This window comes from Martes martes, assembly GCF_963455335.1.
Source record: "Martes martes genome assembly, chromosome: 5".
Classification (NCBI taxonomy): Eukaryota; Metazoa; Chordata; class Mammalia; order Carnivora; family Mustelidae; genus Martes; species Martes martes.
Window position 1 is genome coordinate 88627199 of NC_137892.1, and position 26640 is coordinate 88653838.

Here is a 26640-nt window from a genome sequence, read left to right on the forward strand (position 1 = left end):
GCTTGCAGTCTCAGTTCTAGGAGGAGCGCAAAACGGAGAACTCAGGTACTCTGACTGTTCTTGTCTGGCTCTGCTGGCTCTGGGCCTTCTCTACTTTGGTTGGGGGTTGGGGACGTTAGTCCTTCAGCCAGTTACCTCAGGAAGCCAAAGAGCAGATTAAGAAGGAGTTTCACCCCTTCTGCCCCCTGGATTCTGAGACCCTGCAGGGAGAAGCTGTGTTCCTCCTGACAGCTGCTTTTCTCATGAAACACGGGACAGTCTGTTCTTATCCTGACCCCTCCCAAGTCCTATCAGGTTAAGCCCCAGCCTACAGAAACTTGGCCCCAGTTCTGTCCTCAAAGGGCCCTACCCTGTTCTTGCCTCTCCCCTCTGCCTCCACGTGGCAGGAAACCCTGGGTCGGGAGCCCAGCAGCTCGAGATCCCAGGCAATCAGCCCAACCAAATAGCCGCCAGTCGGCCGGCCAGCCAGCCGCAGATACCTGGCCCCAACTGCCTGAGTCCTGCTCAAGGCGCTTTGTAAGACCTGGTGCGTTCTGCCGAGGCCACGCTCGGCTGGGGTTTCGGCTCCTAATTCCAGGCGGCAAAGTCGAGAGGGTCGGGTGAGCAAGGCCCCCAGAACCCAGGCCATAGTGAGGATTTCAGTCCACAGTCACCCGGAAGCTAGGCTTTAAGCCATGGTGCATTACTATGAGGTTTCAGAGAACTGGGCTTCGGTTCCAAACATTCCCCACCCACCCCTGGCGAAAGCTACAACCTGCAGAAGGGCCTGCGGACAGAACCCAAGGCCGGCACCTCCCCACTCCCGCCCCGCGGCAGGACGCACGCGCCGGCCTGCCCAATGCCCGCGGACCCCCACCCCGGCCCGCTGACCTCCCGGGGTAGTGGCGTATAGCGTGCCCCCCGGCGTGGTGCTGTAGCAGTCGGGCAGCCGGTCCCTGCCCCCGGGAATTGGGCAGCTCGTGGAGGTGGACATAGCGGGCGGGATGAGCAGGAAGGCAATCGGCTGGCGCCGAGGACGCGGAGCGCAGCTAACTCTGAAGCAGACTCGATAGACCACGTGCGACCGCAGCAACAACACCAGGACGACGTCACGCCCGGGGCGGGCCACGAGCCGTCACTCAATCCGATGGTCCCGCCTTACTCGCGAGGGGGCAAACCCGACTAGGCGAGAGTTGAACGCAGTCCCACACGGGCCTCCCGTTCCTACAGGCTCAATATTGGCCAGTCCGACTCTGAGAGCTGCAGCCACTCAGCTATTTACTATTTACTGTTTGAACAGGGCGCCGGGGACCAGGGAGGTATTAACACGTTACTGTCATGTGTTAATTCACCCATTTCTCTTAACAGTTTTGGACAGTAAAGTACTATTATTAGCCACATTGTACAGGTGAGGAAAGGAAAGAGAGGTTAAAACACTGGTTCAAAGTCATATCTTGCAGGAGGGGGAATTGGGTGGGATTCAGACCTGAATGTATCTGATTCCAAAGCCTGTGCTCTTTAGCACAGCTGGGGACTGCCTCCCATTAATTAATTACAGGACAGGGTAAAAAAGTGGCAGATGGTCTGATGCACAGCAGAAAGGGGAAGGTCAGGGAGAGGGGGTGGCCTCTTTGGAAGAAGTGATACCTGGACCGAATAATGAATAGATGTTGGGGGACAGAGGCTTGCTCTTTGATCTTGCTGCCACAGCTAACCTCGGGAAACTAAGGAAGGGCAGAAGGCTGGCGAGGAGGACTTGGTCTTTAGTCCCCTGGGAAGGAAAATCAGAGAGTCTGGCCTTTGGGGATTTTTTGATGTAGACACTGTGATATGAAAGGAGGCAGGAGAGGGGTGGTGGAAGAGAAAGTATTAAGCCTAGTACATACATATACTAAAAATCTTGATTTGATCAAGTAGTCTTCTGATTTCCTCAAAATGAGTATTACCACCCCTCCCCCCATTAAGTGCAGACCACCAGATTTCATGCATTTAACAGTATTAATGTTACTTTAGTTCTGACTTCATCAGATTTTCCTGTAGCTCTGATTTCTCCACTCATTTAAAAAAAAAAACTTTTATAACTCAGTGCTTCTCAAACTTTAAAGTGCACATAAATCACCTGGAGAGTTGTAAATGAGGATTTTGATATGGTAAGTTGAGGGTGGGACCTGAGAGTGTAAGTTTTTAGTAAGATCCCAGATGATGCAGTCCCTTAGGTCTGCAGGTCCTTAGAGTAGCACTTCAGGGAGCAAGGATATTTATATTTTATTGTTCCAAAATGTTTCTGAGCCTTTTACAAAGTGGCATATACCTAGAAGAAGGGTCTTGACAGTGCTGGAAGGTAAGGCTTGGGAGCAGATTGTGAGGGGCCATCTATCACAGCTCAGTTTTTGAGGTAAGTCTGGTTGGAGCAGTGAGGAATAGGATGGAGGGACGGTGAGAATGAAGGTGAAGATTCTAGCCTAGTGAAACAGGGTGGACCGAAGGGCAGTGCCTATGAGGATGGAGAGAAGTGGTCAGGATTCCCATACACAGAAGGGGAAAGAGAAGGTGATTGATTAAGGGTGGGGTGAGAGAGGGAGCTAAGCTAGGATAATTTCCAGTCTTCTGACTTGAAAGTCTTGGTAGGAAAAAAAAAAAAGTCTTGGTGGTAGTAGTACCCCCTAATATAACAGAGAAAAAAAGAGAAGCATTATCTTATATTGGGGAATGTACAGTATGTGTGGAATGCTGAGATGGGACAGCACAGCAGCTAGATATATGGGTCTGAAGCTGAGGGAGAGAAATCTGGGCTAGTGATTCGGATCTAGGTGGAGTGCAATCCAAGAGTATGGGATGAGATCACCTGAACAGAAGATATAGCTTAAGAAGAGCCCTGAGCACATCAACATTTATTTAAGAGATAGTGGAAGAGGATTCACCACAAGAGACAGAGAAGTATCAAAAGTTTTCAAGAAGGATCACTGTTGAAGTGAGGTCACCCTTCTTTTAATTTCACCCTTCTGTTAAAACTGACAGCAGCAGTTACTACAACTACAATACTGTTGCTAGATGCTTACTTTTGAGGTGCTGTGTGCTGTAAGGGCTGGGGAACTAGAGATAGGTCATCAGCCTTAGGGAGAAAGCCAGATACATCATGCATGCAATCTGTATGAAGGACTGACAGTTTGAATCAGAGGCTCAACACTGATTACCCATTAGAATATGGGAGCTTAAAACAGACAAGTGCACAAGAAAGAAAAAAAAAAAAGGAAGAAAAGAAAAAGACCTATGCCCAGGCTCCAACCACAGAGATCTGATTAAGCCTATAAGGGAATATCAGGTCTTTGCTACCAGAGAAACTACTTTGGACTTACACCAATACCACGAAGATAAAACAGGCTGGCAGTCTGGAGGCGAGATTCATGATCCTGTTGTTCATATTAGGTCTTAGATTGGTAGTGGTCTTAATAAACATTAAGTTCTGGATACTTAAAACCATCTTTCTCTCCCTCATTTGCTACAGAATAAAGAAAAAGTAAAGAATCTGCCTGATGGCAAATGACAATCTTTAAGGACAAATAGAAAATAGAGTGTTATCAGAGCCCCTCACCCCAGGACAGGGTCCACTGGGAAGACATCATAACCAGCAACACTTCTTGGTAGAAGAGATCTAGGGCTAGAGAACAAGATGTTCAGAAGCTGTTTTGCTACAGGCTTATTTGCCACTTCCTGGGTTTACAATGGGGTCCAAAGGTCTCAAATAGTGGGCCAGAACCAAGTATACTAACCACTCCTTTTTGTTTGGCTTGAAACTACAATATGAAACTATAATATGACTATAATAGCCTTTCCCCTTCTACAAGACACCTCAAACTGAGGGAGTTCCTCCCTCCTGGGCTAACTTTGAGGATGGGAGGAGGACTTGGCCGGAACCTACAAGAAGAGATGAAAATTGTAGTTCCAAGTCCTGAGATTTCTTACCTCTGGTTAGGAGAGGCCACCATTGGCTGTCCAACTCTCTTCTTCGGTCTGGTTAGCTGAGGTGATGGGATTTCCCCTTTGAGAGCAGGGACTGAAGGAAGCAGACTGGCCTATAAAAGGGCAAGTCAGCACACTGTAGCCACAACAGGTTTAAAGGGTCTTAAAACATCAATAATTTTATTGGTGGTGGAATTTTATTATACTACTACTAGAAATAAGTGGGTCCAGAAACCTTGATGATATATTTTTATTCCTTGAAAGAGCTGTTATTCTCATGCGGTTTGATCTATGCCTCCACAGGATGTTTCTCAATGATCTGAGGTCTTACTATGAATGTGCAAGGTTTTCTTCTGCCTCTATTAAAATTTCAAAATCAGTACTGTCTCACACAAGAGCAGGCTTCTGATTCCAGGTGAGAACCAATGGTAGGGACTCTCAAATCTCAGAAATGTAAACATTCTAGTGGCTTCCAGTACTCCCATCCCATATATTCTCATTCACAAGAAAAAGGAGAAAATATGTGTTAGCACTAGGAGATTCTTTTGAGTTCATTTACATTCAATTTTATTTCCAGATGAGGAAAGTGAAGCCCAGAAATGAAAAATAACTTGCCTAAGGTCATAGAGCTTCAAGCGACAGAAACGAAAACAGAATTTAGGCTTATTTCACTATACCCATGCTGCCTCCCCCCAGATCCCTCATATATTTTTAAAGTAATTAAGTTCTTACCTGAGCTAGGTTTAATCCAAGGTTCAGGTTGGTAAAAGAGCAGTAAAGTAATGCCAGGAAGAGGCAAGACAGAGGAAGAAGAGATTATAGCAGGCAAAATGGGTTGGGGAGGAAGGGTCCAAACAGAAAGAAAAGAAGGCAGTGCCAGTAAGAGGGCAAGGAGGAGGATATCCTGAATAACTACTACTGACTACACAGCTCCTGTTTCTTCCTAATCCTCCTAGGGGTTCTTCTAATTGTCCCCTCTTCTCATGGATTCTAGTTCTTGACCTGAGATAAAATTTCTCATTCTGTTATCCTCAAGGTGCAGAAGATAGGGTTAAGAGCTCTCCCAGATAATTCAAATGTATTGTAGACTCTTAAGACAGGAAAATCATTTTTGTCCCACTGAATAATTTACTTAATATTATCTCTCACTAGTGTATGTTTCATCATGAGTAGTTTCATTCATTTCACTAATATTAGGTGATTTTTGTTGTTGTTGTTGTTGTTGTTAGTGGTAAACAGAAACAGCAAGATACATAGGGGATCCCAGGGGTCTCTTGAGAATACTTGATGTGGTTATCAAGTACTAAAAAAAGCAACTTCAACACCTGTGAATCCATTCAAATCCATTCAAAATAGGAAACAAGAAATGACGTCAAAGAAGCTCTCATAGGTAAGGTGATATGGAAGACAAAAGACCCAGGCATGTCTAACACAGAACTTGGGGTGCCTCATTTAGGGGTGGCTTTAGGAGCCAGGCAGAGAAGCTTAAGAACTCCTGGTGACATGAGAATTGAAAAGTGCTGCTGGTATGGCTCTGCCGCCAGTTACTGTTTTTTGTATGTTCTTCTTTGCCTTGATATGTGTTTTGACTTCTCTATCAGCCTGAAGCATTTTCTTGTTTTCTCTTCTAGAGTGCCTATACATAAAACCAGGAAGTTCCACTGTATTAAACATGAAAAGCTTAATGACTGTTCTTTTCAGAGGGTTGTTTTTCCTTCTCTATTGCATCAGATTCTTGGCATAGCCTATAGTTTGGCCAAGGCAATCCGCTCTAGTGTTCCTCTGTTTAGCTTGTTAAACACATTGGCTCTTCATACTTAGGGCTGTGGAACTAAGCCCAGAATTAGTCACATATTTATAAAGATTACTCTGCTGATTCAACAATACCACAGTATTATGGGAGGCACTCCCACCCACTCCTGTGTCCCAACCCAAATAAAAACATAAAACACTGTAACCAAATAAGTCTTTAGATAAAAGCCAGGAAGCACAAAAGAATGTGAAGTTGAGAATTTGGGTGTCCCTAGGTTTGTTCAGTGTCATCTGATTGCAATCCTATGGTCCTTATTGATACTTATGATCTATAAGGAGCTAACCCCAGCAAAGGCCTATCTACTAAAGTCACATAAGACACATTGCAGGGGCTTGAAACTTAGTCCTACTTATAAAATGATATGGAAGAGAACAAGGAAATAAGGACTGTTTAGCACAAAATAGGTAGATAACTAGTCTTCAAAACGCTTTCTCAAGGCAGTCTAAAAATGATCTCCAAGGTGTAACATGTGAGACGCCTGTTAGAAATACAGTATTAACAACTTGGTTCAATAGGACTGTGGATTGGGTAATACCTGCATGACCACTGAAAGGATCACACCCCACTTCTAAACACTGTTCATCTTTTTATTGAATATTCTGGTAAATATTTCACATTAATACAGGCTACATTAAGTAGAGCCACTATATGACAAAAAATTTACTCAACTTTTTCCTTTTAAGTATGTAAACAATTGTACATGTATTTACCACCCTAAAAGGTTGAAACATGTAATCATCTAATTCTCTTCTGCATACAAGTAGCATTCAGTATGTTTAGCCAAAAGCACTAAGTTCAAAATGGCTAAACTAACCAGAGAACATAATCAGGTGGATAGGAAATCACTTCGTTCTTATACAATGGGCAATCAAATTTCCATTGCTAACGCCTCAGAGAAATTTTCTTAGTTAGGCACATTTAAAAAAAAAAAAAAAATCCCCAGGGTTCTTCCAAGGTCATAGGTTTCTCAAACAAGGCTAAAGAATAAGACCTTCTAACTTAGTTGACATATTTGAGATGCATGTTTCCAATATGAGGAGCCCACGTGCCAGGCCAAATCTGAAAAGGGGGAGGAAAAATTGGAATTTCTAATTAGGAATCTTTAGACAGTTACAAAATGAATATATAAATGCAATGGCAATTCACTGTTTCTGCCTAGGAAGAATGCACATACATGAGATAAAATGTTTAGAAGCATCACACTATTACTGAAAAACTTAGTTCAGATGAAGGTGGTCAGATGTCATGACTTGATATTCAGAATTTGCATTACCCGAAGAATTAAAAGAGTGACATGACAAAATAAGAGAGTCTGTTTTACCTGCTGGGCATCAGTGCATTCAGTAGAATTTTGAATAACTTTTATCATAGGGTTCCAAGCAGCATCTGGGTTGTGAAGTCCATTAAACAGAGGTCCACCTGGAACATCAGCAAGCTGAGGATGAGAGGGTATTATGGTGCCCCCATACATGGAAATTGGCAGCCCCTATGAAAGAAAGCAAAAAGCTTAATCCTGAAGGTAAATGATGTTTCTATAATACCAGCTTAGCTCTCTCCAATTTCCTTTCATCCACAAAACTTCTGCGGATCCTTTAAAAATACAGAATCATGCAGTGTTGAAAAATGTTTACCTGCATTAGCAACACTTTTCAATAAGAAAATACCCCCAACTAAATCCAGTATCAAATCATCAGGAAATTTCTCAACTTTGATGAACACACAGAATACTCTCAACTTTTCCGTATTTTAGTTTCATCAGTAAGCTTGTGCTAAGAAGAAAAGGGAAACTCTACAAAAAGACCTGGCCAAGTCACAGAAACAAGCTTGTTACACCAAAAGGGAGAATTATTTCAATACAAACTATTCCTTAACATTGGCTGGCAAAGTGTTAAACAAGTTACAGTGATGTTTGTTGACTCACTTTAGAAAAATCCAGAAAACTGCTTGCCACAGGTTGATGAAAAATGTTAGAGGGGGCTACCATTCCAGAATCATCTCTCTCCATTGGTTGATGCTGGGAGAATGTGCTTGGGTCTGATAATTGTTGATGCATTGGATGGTTCCCTATCACAGACTGTGACCAACCTGATAAGCCTTCTGGAAAGAAGAATTGAGGACAGGGTTTGATATTTATTGGAGTAAAATAACAAAATATTACTACTTGAACTTTTTTCATACTGAATTTTATCACACTCATTCCTCTGAAAAGCTCAGTGCATGTTCATGACAATCTTTGCAAACCAAAACAAACCAGTTCCTGGAAAACTAAGTGAAGTCCTTTGAATACCCCAAATATTTGAATACCCCAAATATTCTACCTAGTCCTTTGAAAGAGAGCACTTGTGCTCTCTGAAAGAACATAAATGATTATCCCATTACTGGAAAGCTTAAAAGGGAAAGGAAGTACACTTTGAATCTTTTACTTCTAATCTATACTTATTTTTATTACATATATTACAGATATTATTATGTATAAACCAAACCAACATTCCAAACTCTGAGACTGGACTGAATTCTTCAAAGTTATAAACACCCACACTGACTGTTAAGTGTAGGAACTAAGCCATTTTGTTTTAAGGAACTAAGTTTTATTTATTTATTTATTTATTTATTTATTTATAAAAAGATTTTATTTATTTATTTGACAGACAGAGATCACAAGTAGGCAGAGTGGCAGGCAGAGAGAGGGGAAGGGAAGCAGGCTCCCTGCCAAGCAGAGAGCCCGATGCGGGGCTCGATCCCAGGACCCTGGGATCATGACCTGAGCCGAAGGCAGAAGCTTTAACCCACTGAGCCACCCAGGCGCCCAAGGAACTAAGTTTTAATGGCAAAATCCCACAACTTACTGGAGATATCCTTCCAGAAAGAGGACAAGGCCACTATACCTGACATAGCGTTGACACCAAATGACCAGATTCCACTATGTCCAACAGGAGCAACAAAACTGGTCCCCACAGGGGCTTGTGCGACAGACCCTCCTTGCCGAATCCGGGCTAGCCTCTCTGTTCCAATGGGGGGAGGTATCTTTCGATCCTGACTGGCACTGCCTCCTTTTGGTTGGCCCAAAGTTGGTGGGGCAGAGGTGGCTGAAAGAGGTGAAGATGATCCCGAAGAAACAGATGGAATAGGAGAGTCACCTGGTGGCAAAATATTTCTCTATTGTTTTATTACATTAAAAACTAATTATAAGAATATGAGAAACCTTGTTGGAAAGACCTATTTCACAACACAGGTTCTGTAAGAAAAATTTCATTTTATAAGATCTTTCAAGTGAAAGCACATAAGTTCTATGAATATTATCCTACACTACTTCCGTACATACGAAGTATAAGCAAATACTCTAAAAATTGTTTTCCAGATTGCTGAACAAAGCTAAAAAGGATGAAAGCCTTATTAATTTTTATTCTAGTTCTAAATAGTCTTCTCAAAACATAACCTGTCAGATTTTAAATTAACTTAAATGTGGCAATGTTTGTACAATAACTAGCATATTGTTTGGAAAAGAGCTGGTGGCCTTCTCTATTTAGCTGTTCTCTTTTTTCTCTTTTTTCTCTTTCTATGGCCCTTTTTTTCCATAACGAGGAAAGGTTATATGTTAGCAAATATCTTGGATTCAACTCATGGCTTTGTTTCCTAACGGGATTCTCAGGTAATGCTGGTAGTTTTCCCTGTCAAAAGGGCCAATATTCATTGACTGCCTCACGAAGCTCATTTTAAAAAATCAAATCCTGTTCAAGTACTGTGAGAACTTCATCTGTTCTACATATTGAAAAAAATAAGAAGAACAAAGGCATATGTTCACTTATAAGTGGTAATAATTTGGTTTCCTAAAATGTAAAAATAAGCTAAGAATCATACCAAATTGACTAGATACATAAATCTACTTTTCGGACTTAAGAAATTATTTTGCAATACTATCCTCAAAGGCTCCTTTTTATAAAACTAGGTGTAGTGCCTCTTTTCTTGATCCAACTCCCTCTGTAAACATTTCTGGCTTGGAAGGACAGCTTGACCCCCCTCAAGTTTTCTATCCTACAAATGACTGACAATTTTTGACAGGCCTGCAGTTCAAACCTTAGGTATCCAAATACCATCATACCATTAACTTTAGTTTACTAAACTTTTACTAGAGTTATTATGCAGTGTTTCCTGAAACAAATGGTTTAATAGCTTATTCAAGACTCTTTGGGAAGAGTTCCTCCAGGATTCCTACATGAGTTTGAGGCGCTTGTCCAAGGATGGGGGGAAAAATGTTGCCTGTTGAAACTTGGAGTCCCAACAGGAGCTGGCCCTTGCAGGAAAACCCGTGTTCCTGGGATGCTGGAAAAACTTGTCAGAGGAGCAGAAGAGGAGGATGGGGAGCTGCCTGATGGATCAATGGATGGTAAGCCTGAAAGAAAACATGTCAAAGACATCCAATTAGCCAAGGTTTTAAAACTGAAAGTCCAAAGTTTACTTAATTCCTTTTTAAAAGAGAAGAAAGCATGCAGTTTATTTTTATAGATCATAGCAAAAATAACCCACTTATGTGGCCCTGTATTATGGCCCAAACCAATTTTACTCTTGCAGTCCTGAAGAATCATCACCAAACAGCACTAGATATAGAAGAGTTAGCCCAACGTTTAAGAATGGCGGTCATCTGGAATGATGTTCTGGACAAATCTCAAAGCTTTCATTGGAGGGGACATGAAATGTGAGCATGTTGTGACTAAGTGGTACCAATTAATCACTTCTGCTTCCTCTTGTGGGGAAAATCTCAAAGTACAGTTGTTCATCAATATAAAATAGTTATTTCCTATGGGAGATGAATAACATGATCTACCAATGTTTAAAGATAATTTCAGTATTCCATTTGATAAAAAAAAATCAACAGTTGCATATGAAAGTTTTTATCTAGTTTGTGTAAATCCGAATTTAGCAGTCTTTTCAAATGCCACTGCTTTCTTTGGAGAATGTATTAGAGAAAGGGAATAAGTGTCTGGAAAAGGATTATAGGTACTTGTCTCAGGAAAAGATAATTAATATCAACATAAAAAAATTGTCAAACTCTCTCAAGTAGGTCTTCATCCATTTAAAGTATGTAATTCAAAGGCTTTTAGCATATTCACAGAGCTGTGCAACCATCACCACAATCAATCTTAGAACATTTTTATCTTTCCTAAAAGAAACTCTGTACCCATTAACTATAACTCCCCATCCTCCAAACAACCAATTATAAACTTTCTGTCTCTACAGATTGGTCTATTCTGGAAATTTTATATAAACGCAATTATATAGTATGTGATCTTTTTGCGACTGGTTCTTTCACTTGGCATGGTGTTTTCAAGGTTCCGCCATCCCGTCGTGTGCATCAGTACTTCTCTCGTTTTTACTGTTGAGTAGTAATCCCATTATAGCAATACACCACATCTTATTTATTTATTTATTTTAAAGATTTTATTTATTTATTTGACACACAGAGAGAGATCACAAGTAGGCAGAGAGGCAGGCAGAGAGAGAGGGGGAAGCAGGCTCCCCACTGAGCAGAGAACCCGATGCGGGGCTCAATCCCAGGACCCTGGGATCATGACCTGAGCCGAAGGCAGAGGCTTTAATCCACTGAGCCACCCAGGCGCCCTCACCACATTTTATTTATGCATTTATCAGTTGAAGGACAGTGGGTGGTTTCCACTTTTGGGTTATTATGCTGCCATGAACATCTGTGTACTCATTTTTTGTGTAGACATGTTTCTCTTCCACCTACGAGTGGAATTACTGGATCATATGGTAACTACGTGTAACTTTCTGAAGAACTGTTAAAAACAGTTCTTCTCAAGTTGCTTTGAATTTCCACTTTGAATTTCCACCGACAGCATTTGAGGTTTCCAACTTCTCCACGTCCTTCTCTATTGTCTTCAGTATTACTATTTCTTACCTGTGAATCAGGAGAATTAAACTATATCCATGAAAGAAGAGCATCAACAAAAGAAACCAGACAGGCAGTTAAGGTAAAAGGCCAAGCCTACCAATCCTGGACCTCAGAGGGAAGGTCCAGGATTAATGCTTGCTTTCTAAAAAATGGTTATTTTTGACTAGCAGTAAATAATTTTGATGCTATAGATCTGAGTACTTAAGGTTCCCAAACCTCATTTTCTACCAAACCAGATGGATGATTTCCTTTCCTTTTTTTCCTTTTTTCTAGAAATTCATAATCCATACATCTTCTGGGATGCAGTATGTGGAATGCAAAGAGCTTCAACACTGGAATATGAGAGATCTGAGGTCAAACTGGCTAAGGTACTGGGAAGTCACACGTTAGTGCCAGTCAAGTCAAAGATTAATGCCTTCTACACAGATTGCCTGCGCACTGGCAATACATTCTTCTTTCACCCTGTGGCCTCTGAAAACCTCTATTACAGTTTCCCAAAATGAAAAGTTAAAACACATACTGATTTATAGAAAAAAAATAGAAAATGGAAGAAAAAAATCCCAGAGAATATTTTGGACCATAGATGCTCTTATGCAAGCTTATATATTTCCTTGAATATGATAAAACAGCTATGTTTTCCTGAAAAGACAAGTGAATAAAAACATATGAAATGAAAGCTAAGGCTACACCATATCCATAAACTCCCAAATTTTCAACACACAGATCAGTTTATAATTAGCAAAATGGAAGGATGGGCTACAAAAGACAGTTTTCCAAGGGGAAGAAAAGAGCTTCTTACTCCCACTCCACATCAGCTGCGATTTCTCATTTGTTTTTCACAATAGTGTAGAATAGACTGAAATTTGGCTCCTAGATTCTAGAAAACAGACTTTGGTCTTCTAAATATCTTCAAGCCAACATTAGACTCCTATCTATCTATATCTTCTTTATAATGCCTCAGCAGCTAATTTGTAATTTCGAGAAACTGAAGTGCTGAATCTAAATTGGTCCTTTTAGAGTAAGAGCCCACAAATGATTGGCTCTCTTTAGTCAACCCCATCTAATGTCAATAATAAAGAACACTATCAAACGACCCTTAACATTCAGTCTGAGGACCCAAGACTGAGAGCATAGAATAATGTAGATTAGGGACTGGTCCCTAACACCTTTGTAACACAAACTTTTTAAATATGAGAAATGCAAACACTCACTATGATTTTAAAAATGTCTATATGGGGCACCTGGGTGGCTCAGTGGGTTAAGCCTCTGCCTTTGGCTAAGGTCATGATCTCAGGGTCCTGGGACCCAGCCCTGCATTGGGCTCTCTGCTCAGCGGGGAGCCTGCTTCCCCTCCCTCCCCCCGCCTACCTGTGATCTCTCTCTGTCAAATAAATAAATAAAAAATAAAAAGAAAACTCACTTTTAAAAAAAAGTCTATAAATGTGGAATCCTTGAAACATCCCAAGTCCCTTTTTAGTAATACCAACACACCAGTTCTTAGAAAATGGACTGACACAAGGTAAAACCTCCTTGCCTTGAGGGACAGAAACATCATCAAGACAACAGAAAGCAGCTCAATGTATGTAAGTGATTTACCTGCAGGTAGATTTCTGCCCACTCCATCAGCAATCATTAATGGGTATTTATGACACACTCTCATTTCTTTAAGATCACAGACTATTATGTATAAAAGAACGGCTTTCTTATTATCTTGGATTTGGTTATGCCGGTAGAGCCCCACACTGAGCTGCAGTAATAGTCATCATAACTTACCAACGGGACTAGTAGAAACTCGCTGGGAAGGTGGTCTGAAGCCAGGTGCCTTGGAGTTGTCGGGGTGCACATTTTCCAAGTGTCCGAGTACAGAGTTACCCAGGAACGCTGACTGAACAGTGAAAGAGGCATCTGCAGCAACTCGTGAGGACAGTGGACCATCTCCCCAACCCTGGTTAGCTGGCACCTGACCGCTATCAAAAAGACTACTGAAGTGATTGAAAAGTGTGGCCGGGCCGAATGTAGGTGGCAAAGATTTATTTGCCGGGTTAATGTGCATCTGAGAACCATTCATAATGTTCATGGCTGAAGAAAGCTGCACTGCAGCTGGTGGGCCTTGAGGTGGTGTTAGAGGAACTGGATTTGTAACAAAAATAGACTGGGGATCCTGGTGTATAGTTGCATTTGGTACCACTGAGTAAAAAGAACCTCTGGGCTGCATTCGATGAGAAACTCGAGGCGCTGGTACAGTTAACTGAGGTAAATTACTGGTGTCCTGATTATCGGCAGCAACCAATCTGGGTGACGCCAGAGTCAATGGAGCAGGTTCTGCGTTAGATGCAAAAGGCATTGCCATGGGACTTAAATCAGAGACACTGGACGGCTGCGTCTCGTCCTGTGTGCTGCCGGAGGGAGGAGCAGGACTACCGGCCAGGTGTGCTTCTGGAGCTCCTGGGGTGTTGCTGGCAGAGCTACTGCAGCTATTGGCTGTCGAAGAAGGGTTGCACAGGTTCGCCAGGGCCGGCTCCTGTGTGGACACTTTCTCTTTAGGGGGTGGCATGGCAGAGAAAGATTCCATCTTTTGTGAAGAAAGCTGTGCTTGAGGAGTACTCGCGGGCAGAAACGTGGTGGGAACTTGCCCGCTAGGGAGAGGTGCAGAGGAAACAGAAGGCAGGGAACTACAAGTGCTTGTCACAGAAGAAATCACTGTCACTGGAGGACTTGTCTTAGGCACACAGGCAAACAACTGCTTTCTGACTGATGGAGTCCGGGTGTTAGTCACACACAGCTGCTGACTGGCAGCAACTACAGAAGAGACAGTGATAGGACAACTGGCAGTAGCTAGTCCAGCAGACTCGGAGGGTAAGACAGTCCCGTTCTGGTTAGGTAGACGGCCTGCGTTATTATGCTTTGGAGAGCTACTTGTGTTGCCAGGATTCACAGGTCTCACTGGGAATGGTCCCCAAGTGTTAGGTGAGGGTGAAAAGGTTCCTCCAAACTGGGCCATGGGCAAGCGAGGATGCCGAATCTGTTGCATAGTCTGAGCAGCCAGCAGGGCAAAATGAGGGTGGGGGTAAGCCAAGGGTAGAGAAACTGGGAAGGAAGAACGTACATTTGCTGGAACGTTCTTGTTAAGTTTATTAGTTGGCTGGAACGTTGATAATGTTGTCGCCTGTGACGTTACGAGAGCTGGAGCACCCAAAGGAAATGCATTTTTACTGGAAGCTGCTGTGGTGCCTACTCCAGATGAGAAGTTTGCATGGATGGATTTGGTGCTGGCAGGTGTTCTGATATGATTTTTAGGAATCAAGTCTTCCAGTTCCTTAGCAGGATCTTGAATAAGTGCATTGATAAGTTGAACTGCATATCTTGTTGATTCGGTACCGCCCCTGGGGAGAAAACAAAACATGAAAATATGATCAAAGACCTAAAAACAGGTCATCTTAACCATTAAATAAAGTTCTCGACTGTACCATAACCTAACAAAAGTTAGCTTCTAAAAAGCATTTAATTTCTACACAGAATGAGTAATACACGTTTTTCACAATTACCTTATTGTGATCATTCTCTCGCCATTCTTGTCTTTTTGTTTATCCACATCAATATGCGCACCCGTAACGTCTTGTATAGCAGTGATGTTGCACCCTCCCCTTCCCATTATCCTGGAAACCACAGAAGCTGGAACGGACAATTTCTTTGACCTAGAAAATGAAGACCACACATGAGCTTATGAAAGCAAATGTCTTTTTTATTTTTTTAAGATTGTTATTTATTTATTTGACAGACAGAGATCACAAGTAGTCAGAGCAGCAGGCAGAGAAAGAGGGGGAAGCAGGCTCCCTGCTGAGCAGAGAGACCGATGCAGGGCTTGATTCCAGGACCCTGAGATCATGACCTGAGCCAAAGGCAGAGGCTTAACCCACTAAGCCAACCAGGCTCCCCAAGCAAATGTCTTTATTTAAAAAGATGATTTGGTGAGAATGTTCACAGACACCTGTAGAATATTATTTCTTAAACCTTAAAGGGGCAAGTATTACAAGGTTTTGTTTTAGGAACTGACCTCTTCTCATACTGAATTTAATTTAGTGAAAGTAAAAATTCCTTTGTCAGGGGCACCTGGGTGGCTCAGTGGGTTAAAGCCTCTGCCTTCAGCTCAGGTCATGATCCCAGGGTCCTGGGATTGAGCCCCGCATCGGGCTCTCTGCTCAAGCAGGGAGCCTGCTTCCACCTCTCTCTCTGCCTGCCTCTCTGCCTACTTGTGATCTCTGTCTGTCAAATAAATAAATAAAATCTTTTAAAAAAAAATTCCTTTGTCATTTCAAACAAAATTATATTTTAAATAACCTGTGATCTAAGCACTTAAATCTACCTCTAACATCACACGTCAACTAAACTGCAATGACCCTACGTACATACCCTTCTTAAATTTAAATAATGCAGGGTGCCTGGGTGGCTTAGTGGGTTAAGCCTCTGCCTTCCTGGGATCGAGTCCTTCATTGGGCTCTCTGCTCAGTGGGGAGCCTGCTTCCCCCTCTCTCTCTGCCTGCCTCTCTGCCTACTTGAGATTTCTCTCTCTGTGTGTCAAATAAATAAAATCTTAAAAAAAAGTAAATAATGCATAACATACTGTTAAACTTCATACCGAATAATAGAGGCTAGCTTATCAATATCAATAATTTATACTTAGCAATAAAAAACCAAAGCCTCAGATTTGAACTACATAAAAAGGAAGTCACACGTGGAACCTGGGACTTGCACTTATATGTGAGCTGAGCAGAGCTGGAGAGACCAGAGGCTGATCTTGGGATCTGATAAGATGGCCTGGCTGTCCCTAAGGACTATTAAAGAAACCCAGTGTTTGCAGGCAGAAGCAGTTCTTAAGCATTAAAGCAGACCCAGATGAGAGCAACACCTACTATTTTCAAGTTCTCAGTGTTGGGCCCCATGTCAGAGAGGGACCTTCACAAACCTGAATTATTCTGTTCTAGAAGAATATCAATGGCAGCACTTGAGGTACTTTTCATGATCAAAATTTATCACACCTTAATGCTGGGAAGGATATATTCAGATATTTTGAGAGCTAAAGCACAGACTAAGCTATAGGACATGAGCAATACTTAAATCGATCTGATCATCAAGTGTACATCACTTCTCCTATTCTGCCAAGACTTCTTTTTGTTTCCGTTTAATGGACACGATCTTCAGGAACAGTACTGAATAAAAGCCCAGACATCTCAGTCCTTTGGCGATTTAATGCACATTAGCAAAACTGTCTTGTCCTGCTTCCCTGTTGCAAAGCATGAACAGAGGCTAAAAGTATCATCTGGACTGTACAAAACCTTTGAAAGCAGTAGCCCTTCTGCTTTTATTCATTTCCCTGCTCATGGTTTAAGTATAAAGCACTGTGATTGGGGTGTCTGGGTGGCTCGGTAGTTGGGCATCTGCCGTTGGCTCAGGTCATGATCCCAGGGTCACAGGATCGAGCCCTGTGTTGGGCTCCCTGCTCTGCGGGAAGCCTGCTTCTCCCTCTCCCACTCTCCCTGCTTGTGTTCCTTCTCTGGCTGTCTCTCTCTCTGTCAAATAAATAAAATCTTAAAAAATAAATAAATAAATAAAACACTGTGATTAAAGGTCCTCTTCTTTCCTCTTTCTTTTTTGAGGGTGAAGGTAGTTTTATTTTCATTTTATGGGTGCCTTTCCCCCTTGTAGCAATTGCATTGGTTAATAGCAGCTAACCAGTTCTTTAGAACATACTCTCCAGCAAAGCCTAACTTAATTTAAACACTGTAAATAGACCAAGTTGATTGTTTTTGCCAAAATGGGACCATTAAATAAACATCACAGCCCTCACTAATAACACTGTGACTTTGCTGTAGAACAGTCAGTATAAAATCTTCACTTTTAAAAGAAGTTTGTGACCATGCTGTATGGTTTGTCTGAAAATGTCCGCAATTATTTTGTTATTGTAAAGCCAACATATGTCATGTCATATAAAACATGCTGCAAAATTTACATATTGCTTCTCATTTTACTTAAGCCAACTCTGGATTGAGTATGGCACAAATAATAACCACATTCAAATTATTCATTAATTACTGGGTCACTATCTCATTAGACAAGAATCTATGCGTGGTCTATGACAGTTAAAAAGATAAGACTAATTCCACTTACCTTCGTACAACTTCTTTCCACCCTTCTTCTCTTTTCTGTCCCCTTTTGGGGCTAGTTAGATTCAGCTTTATGTTTGGAGAACTTAATGGCAATGGCACTGACTTAAAGCTTGTCGATAAGGAATTAGAATTCGTTTCACCTTCAAGTCTGAGAAGAAAGAATTAATCAAGTCCAATAAAACAAATTTTAATATAGAAACTCAAGAGACCATTTATTGTCAAAGTTATGCTGAAATATTTGAATTAAAATTTGGCACATCAGTTCAGAAAAGCAGAAAAACAGGGCAAAAAGTTCATCATCTACGTCGGTATGAAAACAGACTCAGAAGCCAGAAGCTGGACTATAATCAATAAAAATGACACAGTGAAAATAAAAATCAAAATATGCTAGTATTTTCAACTTCAAAATTTAATCATAAAAATTTCTAATAATCTCACTTAAAACATGGCACATGATTAGGACATTAGTGAATTTCAGTTCTGAATACTGAAGACAGATAATGTGGTAGACCTAAATTGTTTAATACAATTTGTGCTAAAAAATGTACTCAAATTCTTGTGCCAGTCATGAAAAAGGAAAGGTGGATGCAGAGTTAACAAATCAGAAAAATTTACCGTGTTTGAGTTTTGGAAGTAGCAGTACTTGTCTTTTCTTCTTGGGAATGGAGTAGTAGTGATGGGTATCTCCTATCATTAGAGGAATTCACATCCATAGTGAAATTTAACTCTTGGCTTTTACCACCACTGCTACTCTCACTGTTGCAGTCTGTGCTGTCCAAGTTATCCGAGTCACTATTCCCACCTGTACCACCACCTCTGGGTTCTCCATTTATTTTATTTTTATCAGCTTTTTGCTGTGCTAAGGATATATGTTGTTCTGGTAATATTAAATGTGCAGTGGGAGGGGTCTCCTTTGTTTTGTTCTTCTTATTTTTCCGATTGGTGCTAGGAGTTGTCACCACGTTGGCCCTTTTTTTCCCAAACACATTTGTGAATGTTGCAGATGTTGCAGAAATTCCAATTGTGGTGGTGGTTGTTGCACTAGGTGGTTCTATGGGAACTTCTTGCTCCACTGAAATTATCAAAAGAATAAAAATCACACTGACAGCCACAGAGCTCAAAACAAACTACGACAAGATATACATAATAATTCCGGCCCTTAAGTCATCTTTTCCTTTCACCAGTATTCACTAGCAAATAAAGAAATCTTCATTGTTAGAACAAATGTACTATATCCAATTTTGATGTCTAACTCGGTATAAAAACATTCACAGCATAACATTCTTAAGATCTGTGGTGCTAGTCTCATGAACTAACCAAAAATCATAATATAGTTTAAATTCAGGGAAAGTTTTTGGTTTGGCTACTGTTGATAAGATATAAATTTGGGGGTGCATGTTCTCCTCTGATTTAGTAGCTAGAGAGTTATTAGGCACTAAGCAAAACAGGTCGGTCAGAGAAATTCAAATACCATAAGATTTCATTCGTATGCGTCATTTAAGAAATGAAACAAATGAGCAAAGGGGAAAAAGGGAGAGAGAGAGACAAACCAAGGAACACCCTTAACTGTAGAGAATAAACTGATGGTTACCAGAATGGAGGTGGGTTGGGGGATGGGATGGGTGGTGGGATGGATGAGGGGATGGGGATGGGTGGGGGGATGGGATTAAGGAGTACACTTGTGATGAGCACTGGGTGTTGTATGCAAGTGCTGAGTCACTAAATTACACACCTAAAACTAATATTACACTATGTTAATGAACTGGAATTTAAATAAATTTTTTAAAAATTCCAGGAAATTCTCAGATAGTATTTTATTTTTTTAAGATTTTATTTATTTATTTTTTAAAGATTTATTTGTTTATTTGACAGACAGAGATCACAAGTAGGCAGAGAAGCAGGCAGAGAGAGAGAGAGAGGAGGAAGCAGGCTTCCCACTGGGCAGAGAGCCCGATACGGGGCTCGATCCCAGGACCCTGAGACCATGACCTGAGCCGAAGGCAGAGGCCTAACCCACTGAGCCACCCAGGTGCCTCAATATTTTATTTATTTATCTGACAGAGATCACAAGTAGGCAGAAAGGCAGGCAGAGAGAGAGGAGGAAACAGGCTCCCCATGGAACAGAGAGCCCGATGCGGGACTCGATCCCAGGATCCTGGGATCATGACCTGAGCTGAAGGCAGAGGCTTTAACCCACCGAGCCACCCAGCACCCCTCAGATAGTATTTTAGAATTAGAATTCAAATAGAGAACAATTACTTGACTACTACAAGCATTGCTAGAATGTACAAAAAAACAATCTGTGAATAATAAACCCCAGCCCTCTATAGCTTTGAGCCTGAGCCTTAGCTCAAAATTTATTGAGGCACTGGACCTCTCCCCAGTTTCCAAATCGAGGAGGAAAGGGTAGGACAGAGCCTGAAGAGAAGCTGGCAAATCTCCTTACTGTATCACATTTAGGACATACATGATGTTTTACAGGGTGACTTAAATTAAAACTGAACTTCAAATTACATGCTTGCCTTCCTTCCACTTTCTGTTTCTCTGTATCACTTTACAATGTAAAGTATTCAAAAATATCTACTATAAAAGCCAACTGTCAATTTCAGATTAAACTATCGAATATCTATCCAGAATTAGAGTAAGAAGTACTCAAAATGAAGTTGACAAACACAATTTTATCACTAATTTGGAAGGGTCATTTCTTACCATCTTCATCGTTCTCCTCTTCATCTTCATCCTCTGGTAGTTCTGAATTCTCCTTAGGTTTGTTTTCCTCATCTTCTTCCTGCTTCCTTTTCTGCTCCTCTTTTTTCTTTTTTCTCTTTTCTTTTCTTTTCTCTCTTTTAGCTGCAAGAGCCTGCTTTCTGCTCTCCTCTCTTGACTGCAAATTAAGAAGGCATATCATTTAGCCAATTATGCAATCATTTAAAATAAATAATGAATATTTTTGTTTATGATAGATGGGGCTTCCCATGGATGCCAGTCTCAAAACATGTTTATAAAAGCACCAAAAAAAAAAGATAAACTGGACATCATCAAAATTAAGTTTTTGTATTTCAATGGAACCATCAACAAAGTAAAAAGACAACACATAAAATGGGAAAAAAATTTTTGCAAATCCTACATCTAGTAAGGGATTTGTATCAAGAATATATAAAGAAGTCCCATGACTCAGTAATAAAGAGACAAATAACTCAATTTAAAAATACACAAAGGACTTGAACAGGCATTTCCTCAAAGACGATATATGAATAGCCAAAACATATGAAGACAGATGCTCAATAACTACTAGACATCAGGAAAAGCAACTCAAAATTACAAGATAACCACTCCCTATCTGCTAGATGGCTATAAGAAAGACAGACAATAGCAAATACTGGTGAGGATGAGGAAAAACTAAAACCTTCAAATACTTCTGGTAGGAATGTAAAATGGTATAGCTGCTTTGGAAAACAATCTGATGTTCCTCAAATGGTTAAACAAAGAATTACCATATGATCTAGCAATTCCCTTCTTAGACATATTATATATATATATACACATATATATGTATATATGTATAGGCATATCTACATCTATATACAGATGGTATACATGTGGTATATATACACACCCAGAGAAATGAAAACACATTCATACAAAAACTTGTACCCTGTGGTCACTTTGGCAGCACATATACTAAAAAATCTCTAACAATACAGAAGATCAGCATGGTACCTCCACAAGGGTAAGAGGCAAATTCATAAAGCATTCCATATTAAAAAAATATATATTGTATATGCATGAAGTAGAAATAACCTGAATGTCCATCAACTAATGAATGAATAAGGATAAATAAATATATGTGTATATAATGGGATATTATTTAGCAATGAAAAGAAATTAAGTATTGATACATGTGACAACATGACTGAACCCTGAACACATTATGAAGTGAAAGAAGCTAGTCACAGGGACGCCTGGGTGGCTCAGTTGGTTAAGCAGCTGCCTTCGGCTCAGGTCATGATCCCAGCGTCCTGGGATCGAGTCCCACATCCGGTTCCTTGCTCCGCGGGGAGCCTGCTTCTCCCTCTGCCACTCTGTCTGCCTGTGCTCACACTCTCTCTCTCTCTGACAAATAAATAAATAAAATCTTTAAAAAAAAAAAAAAAAGAAGCTAGTCACAGAGGAACAAATATTGTATGATTCCATTTATAGGAAATGTCCAGAATAGGCAAATCCATAAAGACAAAATATAGTTTAGTGGTTACCTAGGATGGAGGGATTGAAGGGGGTGACACTTAAAGGGTGTAGGGTTTCTTTTTAGGATTGTGAAAATATTCTAAAATTGACTGTGGTGATAAATGCAGAACTCTATGAATGTACTGAAAGCCACTGAATTATATACTTTATTTGTTTGAAAATATATGCATATTTTAAGAGTGTATTTACTTGAGAAAGAAACAGAGAGCACAAGCAGGGGGAGGGGAAGAAGGAGAGACACAAGCAGACTCTCTGCTGAGCCGGGGGACTCACGCAGGGCTCCACCCCAGGACCCTGAGATCACAACCTGAACTGAAGTCAGATGCTTAAATGACTGAGCCAGTCAGTCACCCCTGAACTGTAGACTTTAAATGGGTGAACTGTATGATACGTGAATTAAATCTTAGTAATGCTGTTAAAAAATACCTTTATGTAGCATCTGTTTATTGCTATATAGTCAGCTATATGACAGCTGACTAAAATGCAACTATCATGATCTTATAAACTACTAAAAAATTTCACTGTAAAAATACTGAACAGAGGCTATTATAAAAATTGTTTTCCTATTTATAGAATTTTTTAAAGCCACATACATAATTCTGATCACTTTTAGGTTTTGCTGTGGCTAGTATCAGAAACTGTCATTTTTTTTTTTCCAGAAAGGGGAATGTAGTAAGTTGCTAGCATCATGATGAAAGTTTGAAACAAGTAGAAAACACATCAAGTGATTTATCCTTCTAGGGTAATTACGTAAAGCATTTTCCTCAGAATTATAATTTATCATTTTGAGGCATAAACTGGTTATTCTTTGAAATTTTTATTTATCCGAATCAGAAGCCAGCAAACTGTGACCTGAATGCCAAGTCCAGTCTACCATCTGTGTTTATATGGCTTGAAAGCTAAGACTGGCTTTGACATTTTTAAATGGTTGAAAGAAATAAAATGAGTATTTTGTGACACTTGAAAATTATACGAAATTCAAATTCCAGTGTTCAAAAATAAAGTTCTATTGGAACACTGTACCGCTCATTCACTTAGCTATTGCCTATAGTTGCTTTTGTGCTACAACAACAGAGCTGAGGACTCATGACAGACACCATATGGCCTACAAAGCAGAAAATATTTACTATTTAGAATTTTATAGAAAAGGTTGGCAATTCACTATGCAAATGAGAAAGGAGAGAAGAGATTGCATATTTAGCTAAAAACTGAATTTCATCACTCTGTTGGCATAAGAACAAATCGGCTAGCCATTTAGGGAATTGCTGACCATATCCCTGGGTAGTTACACAAAAATCAAAATTATAGACATGAAAGGTACCTTAATAGTCATCTAACTATGAACTCTGCTTTATTTTAAAATGAATATAACTTTTTTTCCCTTCTTTTTTTTTTTTTTTTTTTTTTTTTAAAGATTTTATTTATTTATTTGTCAGAGAGAGAGAGAGAGAGAGAGAGCGAGCACAGGCAGACAGAGTGGCAGAGTGAGAAGCAGGCTCCCTGCGGAGCAAGGAGCCCGATGTGGGACTCGATCCCAGGACGCTGGGATCATGACCTGAGCCGAAGGCAGCCGCTTAACCAACTGAGCCACCCAGGCGTCCCCTTTTTTTCCCTTCTGACTTTTAACTGTAGTGTTAAGGTTTATACTTTCCCCCCTAATATAAGCAATGAATGTCCTTTTATGTTCACATCTTTTGAGCATTTGTCTAATTATTCACCTTAGGCTAAGTTTCTATAAGTGGAATGATTGGTGGGAGTATGGGTATCCATTCTTTTATTTGGGAAAGCACTTCCATTAATAGCTATAGTGATTTACACCATATATCAAAAATCATTCACTAGAGTGCTAATCCTTCCTCACCCTTGCCATCAATGGCTATTATCTAATCTTTAAATTTTAACTTTGCCAATGTGGTAAAAAAAAAAAAATTATTTTGAACATTGTATTTCTTTTTCTGTGAACTGCCCATTCACGTTGGATCATTTTTTTATTCTGGGCAAGTTGTGTTTTTCTCATTGATTTATAAGCAACCTTTTCTTCTGTTCTTAGCTTATATGTTTTTTGGATTTTTTGTTTGTTTTTAGAGAGAGAGGTGCAGGGAAGGGCAGAGGGAGAGGGAGAAAGAGAATCTTAAATAGACTCCATGCCCAGTACAGAGGCCAATGCAGGGCTTGATCTCACAACCCTGAGATCATGACCTGAGCCAAAATCAAGAGTTAGACATTTAACTGACTGAGCCACCAGGTACTCCATTTTTTTTTTTTTAAGATTTTATTTATTTATTTGACAGAGAGAGAGACCGCAAGAGAGGGAACACAAGCAGGAGGAGTGGGAAAGGGAGAAGCAAGGGGAATGAGAGAGGGAGAAACAGGTTTCCTGCAGAGTGGGGAGCCTGATGTGGGGCTCAATCCCAGGATCTTGGGATGATGACCTGGGCCAAAGGCAGAAACAAAACAACTGAGTCACCCAGGTGCCCCAAGGCACCCCATGTTTTATTCTTTTTCAACTAAGAGATTCAAGATTTTAGTATCTCTCAAAATAATATTTTTTCTTCTTTTAATCATCAACAAAATAATCTTCATGTTAAGCTATCTCTTGCATTCCTAAAAGAACTCTACATGATCGTAGTCTTTGTTCTTTTAATACAATTTGTGGATTGAACAGCAACACCCTCATTTTCCACGTAACCAGACTAACCCTCAGAAAAGCAATTTTTTTTTTAACCTTTTCCATTATACCACACAACCTAGGATATTAGACACTTACTCTTTAAGTGAGGATCTAATAAACCACTAACAGCACACATCTTATAATTAATAAAAGATTTCCAATGTTTAAAGAAATTTTTTCTCAAAGTAATGTTAAAACCACTTAGGTAGAGGCACCTGGGTGGCTCAGTCGGCTAAGCGTCTGCCTTCAGTTCAGGTCATGATTTTGGGGTCCTGGGATGGAGCCCCATGTAGGGCTCCCTGCTCAGCAGGGAGTCTGTCCCCCCCACCCCCGCTCATTTTCTCTCCCTCTCTCAAATAAATAAATAAATAATCTTAAAAAAAAAAAAAACCACTTAGGTTTGTCATTTGATAAACTACAATCTGCTTGAAAACTAGTCTCTTACTTATATGATTCAAAATATTTTTAAGAACAAGCGGTCACAATCAAAAAGTTGATGGTGATTTGACAATCCATTAATCATTTCCTTGGAAAGAGATTTTGTTAAAGTAATTGGTCATAAGGATGGTAAATTTATTCCCGTAAATTTTCAACAATTCTTTTTAAAAACTTTTGAAATTTATTTAATAAGTAAGTAATCTCTACTACAACCCATGTGGGGCTCAAACTCACCACCATGAGATGCTTTCCAACTGAGTCAGCCAGGTGCCCCAATTTTCAACAATTTCTAAAAAGAAAAATTATTTTTCTTACCTTTTCCAGATCAAGTTCCTTCAAAAGAATACTTGCATTCTTATTTGCTTCTGCAGCCTGCTGATCTTTAGCCTTCACAATTGTCTCAACACATTGGTGACATTTTTTCAAAAGTTCCTAGAGTGGAAAATGGAATTATATAAATATAGGAACACATAACATCAACAGGCCAAACAAAACTTGAGCTGATAAGCACAGTGAAGTCCAGGACTTAAAGCCCAAACAAATGAAAATTCACTAAGCCAAATATAAGCTATCCTTTGAGCCTAGGCATAAATTAATTCTCACCAAAAAAGGGCATTATTTCCTAAAAAGTTTGTGTTCTTAGGAAACTTTCTAATCAGGCTAATAGTCTAGCAATAACCTTTAGCCACACTCACTGTGATTATAGCTCATAACAGGAAGGAAATCTCAAAATAATCTGTTAATATTACAATATCCATTCTCCATGGAGAAACTAAAACACAGATGAATTAGGTGATCAGTTTCACAGAAGACAAAAGGAAGGTTGCTAATTGCACACTTTGGCATATAATTCCACAAAGAACAAAAATGTGCTTCAACAGTTTATTAAACCTACCTTATCTGTAATTGTTGCTATGTATCTCATGCATTCTATATCAGAAGGGAACTGATTGACTTCCTTCACCAAATATTGAACAACTTTTACATGACCCTGTAAGAACAAAAAAAAATGCACAAAAGAACTCCTTGAAAATTTGCCCATATGCTTAATAACTTAAGAGTAAAGGTATGGTAATACTTCCAGATAGTTCACAAACTGAAAACTGAAATTGTGAAAATAAAACAGCACACTCACTTATCTTTCCTAAATTTAATCTAGCATTTCCCCACTGAAAACAGAAAAAACTTTTGTAGAAAACAAGTGTTTCCCAGAGTAAATCTATTAATAAAAACTGGTGGTATGAAATGAACCTTTATATAAAAGGGAAATCGGTTCTAAAACAGAAAGATGTTCTAGATTTCAAAGCATTATTTTGGGTCCATCTTACTAAACAAGGTAGACTCTCACATTTAGTTTGGGCTCAAGACTTGAATCTAGGTAAAATGCTTTCTAAATGCTAAGATCAGAGGCGGATGATATAATTAATTCTAAGTAGCATGTATTTTAACATGACTAAATTTA

General features: G+C 40.0%; 1 protein-coding gene across 12 annotated transcripts in view; it reads right to left on the bottom strand.

Moving 5' to 3' along the window:
- LOC308343096 (ankyrin repeat and KH domain-containing protein 1) overlaps positions 1-26640 on the bottom strand; it is a gene marked incomplete at its 3' end in the record, with an annotated part of 131354 nt that overhangs the window by 1543 nt on the left and 103171 nt on the right. For 4 of the 12 annotated variants that reach the window (XM_080804001.1, XM_080804006.1, XM_080804000.1 and 1 more), the window contains 12 exons: positions 26074-26169; positions 25494-25610; positions 20534-20708; positions 18440-18896; positions 17826-17972; positions 15206-15355; positions 13434-15043; positions 9966-10142; positions 8638-8889; positions 7674-7849; positions 7074-7238; positions 3943-4052 (listed from right to left, as the gene is read on the bottom strand). In XM_080804001.1, coding sequence (XP_080660127.1) covers positions 3943-4052; positions 7074-7238; positions 7674-7849; positions 8638-8889; positions 9966-10142; positions 13434-15043; positions 15206-15355; positions 17826-17972; positions 18440-18896; positions 20534-20708; positions 25494-25610; positions 26074-26169 — 3632 coding nt within the window. Of the gene's footprint in view, positions 1-3942; positions 4053-6320; positions 6812-7073; positions 7239-7673; positions 7850-8637; positions 8890-9965; positions 10143-13433; positions 15044-15205; positions 15356-17825; positions 17973-18439; positions 18897-20533; positions 20709-25493; positions 25611-26073; positions 26170-26640 lie in introns of those variants that run through there. The other 8 variants (XM_080804011.1, XM_080804009.1, XM_080804002.1 and 5 more) reach the window with 6 other exon arrangements.